General features: G+C 37.9%; 1 protein-coding gene across 1 annotated transcript; it reads right to left on the bottom strand.

Annotated features, from left to right (window-relative positions):
• Positions 1-12,247: 12,247 nt before the first annotated feature.
• Positions 12,248-14,194, bottom strand: LOC143542160 (PKS-NRPS hybrid synthetase cheA-like). Its single transcript, XM_077034819.1, has 3 exons — positions 14,018-14,194; positions 13,370-13,937; positions 12,248-13,293 (listed from the first exon to the last, which is right to left on the bottom strand). The coding sequence occupies exons 1-3, from the start codon at positions 14,192-14,194 to the stop codon at positions 12,248-12,250; spliced, it is 1,791 nt and encodes a 596-aa protein (XP_076890934.1).
• Between the last annotated feature and the right edge of the window lie 806 nt (positions 14,195-15,000).

The raw sequence follows: 15,000 nt of genomic DNA on the forward strand, positions 1-15,000 counted from the left end.
TCAGACTTTGGCTTGGCCGTTCCCCCGAGAAACCATACTCGGCTGTCACTTGATAGTCGTTATGGCGTCACAAGGGCTGACTCTATGACATAAGAGATGAAAACCCGGGTGGGCTCGGAATCCGAACTGGCAACTTCGTAAGGCCTAGCTTAAATCTCTTGTAACATTTTGGATTTTTCTAAACCCGTATTCGTTTACGAACGAAACATTTTAGATCTTTATTATTATTAAAAATCAAATAACTATGAATATTTAAGGTTCTAATAACGGATTTTCTAGGGACACCGCCCAATTGCTAAAACACCGGCCTATACGCCGCGTATAGAACTATACGCGGCGTATAGGCCGGTGTTCCTAGAAAATCCAACCAATTTTGTCTTATTATGTTTTTTTTTTGTTTTTTTTCTTTGTTATTTTGTTATTATTATTATTATTATTATCATTATATATTAATTAATTAATTATTTATTATTTAATATCCTTTCGGTGAAAAACAGTTAACACATATATATACCAAAAATCATTGTTAAATCTGTACAAATAAAAGAAAATACGACAACTAAAACATAAAATCTACGTATAGGCCCATGTCGTCGTCGTGGCCCACGAGCCCCCCGAACGCGTCGGCGTCGTCCTCTCCCCTGCGCCTCGGCCCCGAACCGTTCGGGGCATCCACGTCGTCGCCCCGTCCGCATCTCACGCCAGACGTGCTCGCCTCGTGGTCAAAACTGGGGGGTGGTGGCGGTGGCACGGTGTACTGCTGACCAGACAGCTCCGCTACCTGACTGGCAACAAGCCAGTCGATCTGGCGCGACATCTGGCTCATCCGCCAGTCCGTCTGGCGCGACATCCGCCTCATCTCCAACTCTAGGGCCTCCAACCTAGCGTCAGTGGCGGACCCAGACGCACCGCGTGATATGTGCGTGGAATATGCTGCGTCGGCCCCTAACAACAAAACCACAGAAATACGTTTAATACGAAGTCGAATTAAAAGAAACGATAAAACGATAATATATTAAAACGTACCTGAGATGCGCCCGGATCCTCACGTCCGGCACCACCGTCGTCAGGATCCCCGCCGGCCCCCTCCCCCACGTCGACAGGCTCATGTACAAGCTCCACCTCCGGTGCCGCGATCGGGGGAGGCTCGACTAAAGGCACCGGGACGTAAGGCGCACGTGCCCCCGCCTCGGCCACCAGTCGGTCCCGTGGGCCGTGGGGCCCGGGGAACGAACGCACAATGTGCATGACACCGCAACGCTGGCGGTCCAGCGGGCAGCGACGGGTCGGAGTGATACGCAGGCCGTCCACCAGGTCTCCATGGCCCAGAGATATCGCAAGCTGGGTGACGTACCCGCCACCCATCAAGGACTCTCGTCCCTGCCTGAACTAGTAGGCGACAAAATAGTCTGCAAACCCCCTAGCGAGGTTGCAGTGCCTGTGAGTCAGCAGACATCTAAAAAAAAATAGGTCGCGTAGGATGCAGTGATCCGCGCCCTGATTGCGATCCGCAATGGACATCGCAATCAACCTGTGAAGGTACCTGTGTAATATAAGATAATATAATTTATTAACAATAATAATAATTATATTATATTATATTATATTATATTATATTATATTATATTTATATTATATTATATTATTATTATATATATTATATTATATTATATTATATTATATGTTATACTAAACAATAGAATACATTTTAAAAACGTACCTGTGCAGCGGGTCCCTAATAACCTTGGAACTGGTGCCCAAGGTCCTATCCCCAAAGTCGTGATCGCTGATGGCCCGCCACCATACCCGCAGCTCGTCCTCCAGCATCTGCTGGATGCTCTCCGTGTATATCGGGCTGCGTACCTCCTGCGCGGTGTATAAGCCCAGAGCAACCGCGAACTCCTCCATCGAGAGATGGACGTCATGCCCAAACATGCGGAAGTAAACCTCCGACTGTGTTGTATCGGCGCCTGGCACCCTCATCTGAATCTCTGGCGTACCAGGCGCGCGGGGCCTATAATAATATAATATAATATAATATAATATAATATAATATAATATAATATAATATAATATAATATAATATAATATAATATAATATAATATAATATAATATAATATAATATAATATAATATAATATAACAATGTGGAGTAAACTTACGTAACGCGTATCGTGGAGTAAACCTCCAGTGTCAGCTCCCGGTTAGCTGATAGTGGCATACTGAAGCATCGGCTCCAGGGCGTATCATGTCCAATATACTCAGCCGCCCGCTGGTGCGCGTCACAGGACTCTAAAAACGACCAGGAAATAATCGTGCTGGGAAACGGGTGCATCTGGCGTAGGCGAATGTATCGTGTGTGGGCGTCCGAACCCTCAGCAAACTGCACATGAGGATAGGTGAGCAACACGTTGTTGCCCTCGGGGGGTCCGCAGCCCCACCCCTGGCCCTGGGCCACCCGCCCCTCGCCCTGCCCGAGCTGCTCTAGCTCGTGCTCAATCTCGTCGTCCACAAACTATAATAATAAAAAATAATAATAATAATTAAAACAATAACAATTACAATAATAACAATAAATAGTAATAATAAATATTAATAATAATATTTACAACAACAAATAATAATAATAATTATAATAAAAATATAATTAATAACAATAAATATTATTAATATTTATAACAAATAATAATAATAATTATAATAAAAATATTAATAATAACAATAAATACTAATAATAAATATTATTAATAATATTTATAACAAATAATAATAATAATTATAATAAAAATATTAATAACAATAAATACTAGTAATAAATATTGATAATAAAATTTATAATAATATTGATATTAAAATTTATAATAATATTAATATTAATATTATTATTATTATTAAAAATAAACAGAAAAAAAAATTATATCAGACGCGACGTATAGAGCTATACGCCGCGTCTGATAGTCCAGGCAAACCGACGGCCGGACTCCGGCCGACAGTTTTATCCATCCAAACAACATAATCAACATTATCACATCATCAACAACACATATTAATCATCATGTTAACCTAATCATCATCACTAATATAATATTAAAAATTTACCTCCATATCGTGTCGGTGTCGGTGTCGGGTGAAATCTCGTCAGCTCGTTTGGTATTCCGCTCGCCGTCCGATATAGGCTCGTGTGTGGATGCTCGGTCGTTCGCAGCGAGAGTTTTAAAATTTGAAAGTGGGCGTCTGAGCAGGCGTCTGCTGATAATATGGGGTCCTACACGCCACGTATAGGCCTATACGTGGCATCTTAGGCCTAAGTCTGGTAGCTGAGCAGACGTCTGCTGATATAAAGGGTCCTAGACGCCACGTATAGCCCTATACGTGGCGTCTTAGGCCTTTTATTTTTATTTAATTATCATTATTTATTATTTATTATTTATTAATATTAATATTAATTTGTTATTTAGTTATTATTTATTATTATTATTATTATTATTTTAATTATTTTTTTATATTATTTACTTTTTAATATTAATATTAGTTTGTTATTTATTATTATTAAAATTATTGTTATTTATTATTTATTATTTAATATTTATTATTATTATTATAGACTTTTTTGTCCATTGATATTATGTCTTCTATAAACTGTCTAGATCTACGTTAGAGGATTCCCTTCGCCAACCCTGGCGTATGTCTTCGTACTCCTTCAAACGTTGTCCGAACCGTGTTTTCCATTCGAGCGCCGCCGGTACGGCGCTTTTTTCCCAATTAGGGTTTGGCCTAGGCATTAGGAAATCCCCTACCAGGTTTATATATATCTAGTGATCAAATCCTTAGTTAGCGATACCTATAACATGTGGATCCGGAACCAAGTCATGATCGATTCTCAATGGGAAGTAAGATTCGGTCTGATTGCCAACTAGGTTGACTAACACACACATGTATGTCTGAGCAGCCACGTGCCCGTGACCTGTAACATCCTAAAATTTTAATGATGAATAAAGGAAGTTATGTTTAGTGATTTCGCGTAATTAATTAATATCGGGTAAGGAGCGGGTCTTGGACTTGGATTAATTGAGATGGGTTAAATGAGAATGAGATTTCAGGGATATAAATACCCCCAAAATCCCAAAATATCTTCATTTTTACCATACTCTCTAACACTTCCAAAACACACACACCACACACCTCAACCGCCGGCGGCCGGAAGAGAGAGGCGAGATCCGAGAGTGTGAGAGAGAGAGACTAGTTGTGATTAAGCAAATAAACAAGACCCAAACAAGCTCAAAAATGTATGATTCTTGATCTTTAAAGTTTAAAGATCCGAGCTTTTAGTGTATAAACGACCGAAAATGGTCGGGAAGCGTAGTGGGTGATGTTGAACCGTAACAAGGGTGTTAAAATCGCTCGAAATGTTGGACAGAAACCGAAACTGCGGTTATCTGGGCAACTTCGCCTTCATCTGGGCAACTTCGCCTTCAAAGCGATGAACTTCGCCTGCAAGCCAAGTTCGCCTGATGAACTTCGCCTGCAAGCTAAGTTCGCCTGATGGCAACTTCGCCTAAAGCTAAGTTCGCCTGATGGCAACTTCGCCTAAAGCTAAGTTCGCCTGATGGCAACTTCGCCTAAAGCTAAGTTCGCCTAATTGATAACTTCGCTTACGGCCAAGTTCGCCTAACTGATAACTTCGCCTAAAGCTAAGTTCGCTTAAGGTTTAACTTCGCTTAAAGCTAAGTTCGCCTAAGGTTTAACTTCGCTTAAAGTCAAGTTCGATTAGGAAATAAATTAAAAACCTAATGAAAAATGTGTTAAGACAGTTAATGGAAATAAAATTTTTCCAAGCTGACCGGGCAGCTCGACCCCAGCCAGGGGCTCTGCCCCTTGGACCCTGCTAGGGGCTGCCGCCCCTAGACCCCCCTGCCAGGGGCGCTGCCCCCGGACCCCCGTTCGTTGTGGGTCATATAAAGATAGAAATGCAATATGAGAAGTGATAGTTAATTGATACGTATACTTGTTATACAGTCAGCCGTGCACAACTGAAGAAAGGGATTACGATTAACGGTGAACGTAACCGTGTTCAGGTGAGTTTCTAGCCCCATTCCTTGTTATGTTTTCGGGGCTGTGTGCATACTCGATGTGTTGTTAATACATTTATCCTAAGTGATAAGTGTATGCCATATGTGATATATGTGATATGTATGAATGATTGCTTGATGGTACGTGAACGATCTTCGGATATTGTACGTACCGTCAGGTTGTAACGCTATGTATAAGGTAAGTATGATATGTATGCTTATGTGTATGAATGTAATAAAATTAATAAAAGAAGGAAAAGACGGTTGTATGGTTGTATGGTTACGAAAAGGGTACCGAGCCCTAATAATACTCGAGGTATGATGTATGGTTGTATGGTAACGAAGAGGGAATCGAACCCTACTAATATTCGAGAACTAGGGACCAGACCCTTATAATATCTGTGATGTTAGGGACCAGACCCTTATAATATCTGTGATGTTAGGGACCAGACCCTTATAATATCTGTGATGTTAGGGACCAGACCCTTATAATATCTGTGAGGTTATAGGGCGAAAGGCTCTTTAAAACGTATGATTATGTATGTAAAGAAAGTACGAAGGTAAGAATGAAAGTATATGCACTTAGGTGTGTACGAAAGAAAGTTAAGAGGTTAAGTATGAAATGTAAGAATGTATTGTATGATTATGTGATTAACTAGAACTCACTCAGCGTAGCTGACTTTTAGTATGCACGCAGGTGAGTAGGATGAGGCAGCTCGCTTGAGGAGACACGTGGCACCGAATAAGAGGCTGACATCGAAAGACTCAAGACGTTTAAGTTTAATGTTTCGTTTATTTTGAAAGACAAAATGATGTTTTAAGACAAGACGTGTTTTGTTATGAAATGTTTTATGAAAGTTTTTAAATTCCGCGAATGTTTTAATTAACTCTGATATTTAGAACTGCGTTTATGAGTAAATCCAACACGAAAGTAGGGTTACCGGTGACGAGGCCTTACAGTTATCAGGTAATTGGGTATGTTGCCAATCCCAAACCCGTCCCAAACCCATTAAAAATTTCAAAACTAATCCCAAACCCGTCCCAAACCCTAATGGGTCATGTATTACCCGTCCCAATTATATCGGCTTTCCGGTTTTCCTATCGGGTTCGGGATTTATTGTCATCCCTAGTTTTGGATAGGTAGGCAAACCAATAGAGACATTACATATTACAATTAAAAGGTAACTAAAATACACACACACACACAGATATATATATATATATATATATATATATATATATATATATATATATATATATATATATATATATATATATATATATATATATATATGAAGAGTGTCAAGAGAAAACTTACCTTAGAGAGAAAACTTAAAAACCCTAAAGAATTATTTTTAATTAAAAATAAAAAAATATTTTCAAATTTCTGTTTTTGTCATTCTTCTTATATTTTGTTACGCTTCACTCGAAAAAATTAAAAAAACGATGTAATGCACATACGTATTACTGCGCGATACTGTTGTATTACACATGTGTATTACTATGTTTTTTTTATGTTAAACAGTGTGTAATTGCATATATTCAATATTTGTGTATTATATATGTGAAGTAGTGTTGTATCATATGCAAAAAATAAAAAATAAAAGTCGATGTAATGTACATGTGCGCTAATGTTGTATTACACATACGTACTAATGTGTATTCGATGTGCGTATTAGTCTTATATTGCATATATACAAATAGTGTGTATTAAATATGTGCAATAGCGTTGTATTCTGTGCAACACAACACTTTTGCATATATGTAATGCACACTATTACACATATACACTACACCGACGAGGTTACCGAAAAAGTTTTTTTTTTTTGGAACAATAACAACATATAAGTATAATGGAAAAAAAAAAAGTAAACTACAAAAAAGTTTTTTTAAAAAAGTTAAAAATAATTCTTTAGGAGTTTTTAAGTTTTCTCTTTAAGAGGAGTTTTCATTTGATCCTACCCCTATACACACACACACACATATAGGGTTAGGTTATAATAAAAACCCACTTGAGTTGTGAAAAACTCTATAAACTCATTCTCAACAACATGTTTTTAATTAAAGATTAAATCTTGTGGTCCATAATTAAAGTTAATAAAAAATGTAAAAGTTAATTTACACTTTCTCTCTCCTAAAAACATATATAAAAATTTGTAAAAAACTAACAAAACATTTTTTTTAAGTTTCGATGTTTTGTATTAAATATTACAACATATATTACATGTAACAAAAAAAAAACGATGTTACATAGGGTTTTCACAACTCAAATGGGTTTTCGTTCTATACTTTGCCTATATATATATATACACATACACACACACACACATATATATATATATATGTATATGTTTATGTATATGTATATAGGGTTAGGTTAAAATAAAAACCCACTTGAGTTGTGAAAACTCTAGAAACCAATTCTAAACCAAATATTTTTAATTAAAATTTGTATTGTGTGGTCCACAATTAAAGTTACTTAATAATATAAACATAAATATAACTTTTTTTTATCTTTCATGGAAACAAATATAAAAATTAGTAAAAAAAATGTTAAAAAATAGCAAAAACAATTTTTTTTAATTTTTCGATGTTTTGTATTAATGTAACAACATATATTATATGTGCAAAAAAAACGATGTTTCATGGGTTTTCACAACTCAAATGGGTTTTCATTCTATACGTCCTTTATATATTTATATGTGTGTGTGTATCTATAATATATATAAACGAAACCCCAAAAATCTTACGTGTCGCGATGTGGTCGCTTCCCCCTTTTATGGAAGTCACCAGATTGCTTAATTTTTAAATGGAGGCCTCTCATTGATTTAACCTAAATTCATAGGTATGGGTCTTACCAAAACCAGATAACTCTTAAACGAGTTATAACATCTCATTAAATTAAAAATTAATTTTACCAATTATTTGATATGAAAATCCTATAAAATTGGGATATACTAAAATTTAATATCCAATTTAAAAGAAAACGATATTATTTATAAATAATAAACAATTTTATAGTAAAAAACATAAGCTGATCATGGGTCACCAAATCTAAATAACTTTTAAACGGGTTATAACATATCATTTATTTATGAAACATTTTCATCATCAAACCCTAAGTATATTATTAACACTTTTTTTACAATAAAGAAAATTAAAATCCAAAAAATAAATATTAAAAACGAAAAATGTAAAACAACCATTCTCTCAAGCCATCATATTGCTTTATTTGTAAATGAAGGCTTCTCACGCATTTAACCCGAATTCACGAGTAAATGTCTCACCAAACCCAGATAGCTCTTAAACGGGTTATAACATCTCATTATATTAAAAATTAATCTAATCAAATATTTGATATGAAAATCCTATAAAATATGGATATACTAAAAATTAATATCCTGTTTTATTTAAAAAATATATATTATTTAAAATTAAGCAACAATTTTTATAATAAAAAAAATAAACGGGTAATGGGTATCACCAAACCCAGATAACTTTTAAACCGGATTATAACATATCATTTATTTGTGAAACCATTTCATCATCAAACCTCAAGTATATTAATTGTTAACTTTTTTACAATAAATAAAATTAAAATCTAAATATACATATATAAATATTAAAAACGAATAATGTAAAACAACCCCCGTAATATGGAGGATAAAATCTATTATATATATATAGGGAGAGCATAAAGAGAAAACTTATCTTTAGAGAGAAAACTTAAAACTCCTAAAGAATTATTTTTAATAAAAACAATTTTTTTTCAAATTTCTGCTTTTGCCATTATTCTTATATTTTCTTACCCTTTGCTCGAAAAATAATAAAAAAAACAAAAATAAATAAAAAAAACCCGCTGTAATGCACATACGTATTACTATGCGATACCGTTGTATTACACATGTGTATTACTATGTATTTTTGAGTTTAATAGTGTTTAATTGCATATATTCAATATTTGTGTATTGTATATGTGTAGTAGTGTTGTATTATATGGAAAAAAATAATATAAAATAAAAGTCGATGTGGTGCACATGTGCGTTAATGTTGTATTACACATGCGTACTAATGTGTATTCGATGTGTGTATTAGTCTTATATTGGATATATACAATAGTGTGTATCAAATATATGTAATAGCGTTGTATTCTATGCAATACAAACACTTTTACATATACGCAATGCGTACTATTACACATGCGCACTATACCGACGAGGTTACCAACAAGGTTTTTATTATAACCAATAACAATATATAAGAATAATGGAAAAAAAAAGAAACTTCAAAAAAAAATTTTAAAAAAAGTTAAAAATTGGTTTTTTAGGAGTTTTTAAGTTTTCTATTTAAGAGGAATTTTCACTAGATCCTACCCATATATATATATATATATATATATATATATAAAACCCCTAAAATCCTACGTGTCGTGAAGTGGTCGCTCCCGCGTTTAATGGAAGCCACCAGATTGCTTGATTTTTAAATGGAGGCCTCTCATTAATTTAACCCAAATTCATGGGTATAGGTATTACCAAAACCATATAGCTCTTAAACGGGTTATAACATCTCATTAAATTAAAAATTAATTTTACTAAATATTGGATATGAAATCCTATAATATAGGAATATACTAAAAATTAATATCCAATTTTTAAAAAAAGATATTATTTATAATTAAGAAACAATTTTATAGTAAAAAAATAAACAAGCCATGGGTCACCAAATCCAGATAACTTTTAAACGGGGTTATAACGTATCATTTATTTGTGAAACCCTTTCATTATCAAACCATAAGTATATATTAACTTTTTACAATAAAGAAAATTAAAATCCAAAAAATAAATATTAAAAAAAAATTGTAAAACAACCCCCGTAATACGGGGGATAAAACCTACTATATATATCTATAATATATCTAAACGAAGACCGTAAAATCCTACGTGTCACGATGTGGTCGCTCCCCCCTTTTATGGAAGCCACCAGATTGCTTGATTTTTAAATTGAGGCTTTTCATTGATTTAACTCAAATTCATGGGTATGGGTCTTACCAAAAGCAGATAGCTCTTAAACGGGTTATAACATCTCATTAAATTAAAAATTAATCTTACCAATTATTTGATAGGAAAATCCTATAAAATAGGGATATACTAAAATTTAATATCCGAGAGAGAGTGAGCGATTAGTTGTGATTAAACAAGTTAAACGAGATCCAAACAAGCACAAAAAGGTATGATTCTTGATCTTTGAAGTTTAAAGATTCAAGCTTTATAGTGTTTATACGACCGAAAACGGTTGGGGAGCGTAGTGGGTGATGTCGAACCATAACAAGGGTGTTAAAATCGCCAAAAATGCTTGATAGAAACCAAACAGCGGCTGAACTGGGCAACTTCGCCTTCAAAGCGATAACTTCGCCTTCAAAGCGATAACTTCGCCTGAGGCCAAGTTCGCCTAATTGATAACTTCGCTTACGGCCAAGTTCGCCTAACTGGTAACTTCGCCTGAGGCCAAGTTCGCCTAATTGATAACTTCGCTTACGGCCAAGTTCGCCTAACTGGTAACTTCGCCTGAGGCCAAGTTCGCCTAATTGATAACTTCGCTTACGGCCAAGTTCGCCTAACTGATAACTTCGCCTAAAGCTAAGTTCGCTTAAGGTTTAACTTCGCTTAAAGCTAAGTTCGCCTAAGGTTTAACTTCGCTTAAAGTCAAGTTCGATTAGGAAATAAATTAAAAACCTAATGAAAAATGTGTTAAGACAGTTAATGGAAATAAAATTTTTCCAAGCTGACCGGGCAGCTCGACCCCAGCCAGGGGCTCTGCCCCTTGGACCCTGCTAGGGGCTGCCGCCCCTAGACCCCGCTGCCAGGGGCGCTGCCCCCGGACCCCCGTTCGTTGTGGGTCATATAAAGATAGAAATACATTATGAGAAGTGATAGTTAATTGATACGTATACTTGTTATACAGTCAGCCGTGCACAACTGAAGAAAGGGATTACGATTAACGGTGAACGTAACCGTGTTCAGGTGAGTTTCTAGCCCCATTTATGTGTTATGTTTTCGGGGCTGTGTGCATACTCAATATGTTTGTTAATACGCTTATCCTAAGAGATAAGTGTATGCTTATGTGGATAATGTGAAATGTATGAATGATTGCTTGATGATACGTGAACGATCTTCGGATATTGCACGTACTGTCAGGTTGTAACGTTATGTATAAGGTAAATATGTTATGTATGTTTATGTGTATGAACGTGATAAAGATAATAAAAGAAAGAAATGATAATGTATGGTTGTATGGTTACGGAAAGGGTACCGAGCCCTAATAATACTCGAGGTATGATGTATGGTTGTATGGTAACGAAGAGGGAATCGAACCCTACTAATATTCGAGAACTAGGGAACCGAACCCTACTAATATTCGAGGAAAAAGGGTACCGAGCCCTAATAATACTCGAGGAAGGAGGGTACCGAGCCCTATAATACTCGAGGAAAGAGGGTACCGAGCCCTAATAATACTTGAGGAAAGAGGGTACCAAGCCCTAATAATACTCGAGGAATGTAGGGCGTAATGCTCTTTATAACGTAAGATATGAAGGTAAGTTAATACAAAAGAAAGTAAGAAAGTAAGAAAGTATGAAAGTAAGAAAGTAAGAAAGTATGAAAGTATGAATGAAAGAATATAATGTTATGTGAATGGTATGATTATGTGATTATCTAGAACTCACTCAGCGTAGCTGACTTTTAGTATGCACGCAGGTGAGTAGGATGAGGCAGCTCGCTTGAGGAGACACATGGCACTGAACAAGAGTCTGTCATCTGAAGACTTATGATGTTTTAATTTTAATGTTTTAATGTGAAAGACAAAGGATGTTTTGAGACAAGTTATGAAATATTGTAATGTTTTATGAAAGTTTTATATTCCGCGTAATGTTTTAATTAACTCTGATATTTAGAACTGTGTTTATCAGTAAATCCAACACGAAGGTAGGGTTACCGGTAACGGGGCCTTACATGACCGGGTAAGCTGAACCAAAGACTCGGCGACACCAGTTTGACCGTGTTGTAGTACGGAATGCTAGAATGAACCCAGCCGTACAATCTGTCATCCTCTTTATTGAACATCGCCCTCCATCACCCTTCGTTCGTTTCCAGCTCGTTCTGCATCGCCCGCCTAATATCCGGCTAAACTTTCTCATGTATCCCCAAACCCACTGCAATTGATCGAAAACCGCAGTTACCGTCTGGGCGTACGTTTTTGATGTCTGCGACAAACGGCTGGGCCCAGCTTGGAATGACGCTCCTAAACATTTCTATCGCCGGTACTTGCGCAGGCGAAACCATCAAAGGAAACCCGAGGTGAGCTCCCATAGGTCGTCCACGAGGAGTTTTAAACCGCGACGCTGACTGGGACAACGAACGATTCAGCGAGGATGGGGTGGGGTTTTCTTGGCTGGGCCCCTCTGACGAGGATAGGTTGTAGGAGCTGTGTCTGGGGAGATCTGGAGCGGGGGTGTATGCGCTGTGCCTTGGGGGATCTGGTTTTTTGGGACGCCCCCGAGGATCCTCTCTTTTTTCTAACTCCTTCTTTTTAGATCTCCCTGGAATAGCAGACAATAGCCTGGCGAAAAAACTTTTCTTTTGATTAGGGTCATCTATGGACGATAGCGTATCTGTGATGTCCCGTAGACATGCTGCATAGTCTGGCTCTTCGTTCGGCGGACAGGTTGGATCAAAATTAAGCCTCCTCCAGAACGGGTCAACATCCTCTATTGGGATACACGTGTCATTAACTATGTATCCCTCAATCCGACAGGCACATGGAAGCCCCGAAGACGAATACAAATGGTGGTCGCATGAAGCGCCGCCGTCACGCATCTTGTGTATCAACCCATACTCATTCACAAGTAGACCCAGAGCGTGAATCGACACCCTGTTTATTAGCTTCTTCAACCAGACGTGCTGTCGATGTCCTTCCATGACCTTCGAGCGGGAGGCTTCAAAAGATTTACCAATTTCTTTCATCTGCGAGTTGACCATTTTAAGGATTTGCCTGGCAATTGTGTCGAGCGAGTTACTGATTCCATTGAGGTACCTTTTCAGATTTGCGTGCTGGCTCTCAACTCGGTTCGTCGTAGTTTCGCCGTAGTTTCGGCGTTCGTCGATCCAGCAGGCTACAAACTTGTGTTTGTATGGATCCAGCCAGCTCTTGCGAATGTATTGCCAGACCTCTGAAAAATAAAAGGGAACGTTATTAACACGTATGTTTAGGCTATTAAAAACTTTCAGGTGATACGAAGGACTCACTGGCTCTATCGTCCCGTATCAAATGACGCTCCATGTTGAGGCGACGGTGGTCGTACTCCTGAGTCCACGGCGACTGATACAGGACCTTCCACCAGTACGCAAAGTTCGTCCCCATTTTCGTGCTATATAGGCCCTTAAATTTTCTCCTTATATTCTCGGATATGTGCCACCTGCATAAATTTTTGGTGGCATTAGGGAAGACCGCGTCGCATGCGTTCATGAGGGCCTGGTCCGCATCAGTCAGGATCACGCGTGGCTCCATGCAGTCGTAGAGCATTTGTTTAAGTTTCTCCAGAGCCCAGCCAAAGTTCCTCTGCCGTTCCCTGATCACAAACGCGGCGGCGATACAAAACGACTGTGATGTCGAGGTCACACCGATAAACTGAATCAACGGCCAGTCGTACATGTTGGTGTTGTACGTCGTGTCAACCATCAGCACCTCGGGGAACGCACGCCACATCTTATGTGACTTACTATAACAGAAGAAAATTTCCTCCGTCCTGTCGTCGGTATCACTCTCCCGAATATAGAACGTGAAACCGTTGCCTGCGAGAAAGTTTTCCAGCGCCTGCATTGGATGAAATAAAACTTTGCTAAATATTACAAGCGCGACAAGTACACATTAAAACTACAAGTGTTTTGAACTACCTTCATAGGGGTGTCGCCTAGTAGCCCATCCCTCCTAATCTTGGCGGTGTGGTTGTATATATATTTTAATGCAGGTTGCACACCGGGAAACTTTTCGCGGAGGGCTGCTTTGATTTCTTGCGGCTTCACGCCAGCCCTGTGTAAACTCTCAACCATATCCAGCTGGTCGGTGTTCATTTTTCTAAAAGACGCACACCCCTCCTCGAATTCAACGGGATCGTGGTTGTGAGTCTCGTTTACCACTTGAACCCTCCAACATGCACCCCTTGAGTCGTACCTGCCCAAGATCTTAAACGGACAACATTTTTTGATGATGTCGGTACGTCTCACCACGCCTTTATTTTGGGTTCGCCTCCACGATTGCATGCAAGGTCCACGGCGTTTTTCCTTGACCGCTGGACCACAACAACAAACCCATGCTCTCGTCCTCTAACTTTTACCCATTTCTCCAGCTCCTCGTGGCTCTCAAAAATCTGAAACAGTTTTACGTTAATTCTTAAGCAGTTTATTAAATAACACACAAACAAATAATATTAACTTAAACAAAACACACGGTGACTTACAACATCTGTTTTATACGAAACCTTCACATCGCGTATGTAGTCGTCATCGTACCCATCTTCGTTATTTGAGTTTGGCCCGGCATAATCATTTCGCCCGTGGTGCGATGAAGACTCGGTTCCATAAACGGATAATTTGCTACTGGTGGCTGGTACAATAACGTAGCCTGACCACTGTAATCCGACCAGGCGACAGATGACGGGTACGAAAGTTGTCTACCGTAATCCGACACGAAGTACTCCTACCATACATAAATTAGAAATTCAAACAACAGTGCAGTGGTAATAATTAATAATAATAATAAGACAACGGATGACTGGTACAACCTAGCCCAGCCTTTGCAGGGCAGGTTGTAATCCAACTAAGACGCCACGTATAGGTCTATACGTGGCGGCTTAGTCATAAAAAGACGCCGCGGATAG

Source organism: Bidens hawaiensis, unplaced genomic scaffold (genome assembly GCF_021521415.1).
Source record: "Bidens hawaiensis isolate Kalapana, Puna unplaced genomic scaffold, B.hawaiensis_p1.1 tig00012786_1, whole genome shotgun sequence".
Classification (NCBI taxonomy): Eukaryota; Viridiplantae; Streptophyta; class Magnoliopsida; order Asterales; family Asteraceae; genus Bidens; species Bidens hawaiensis.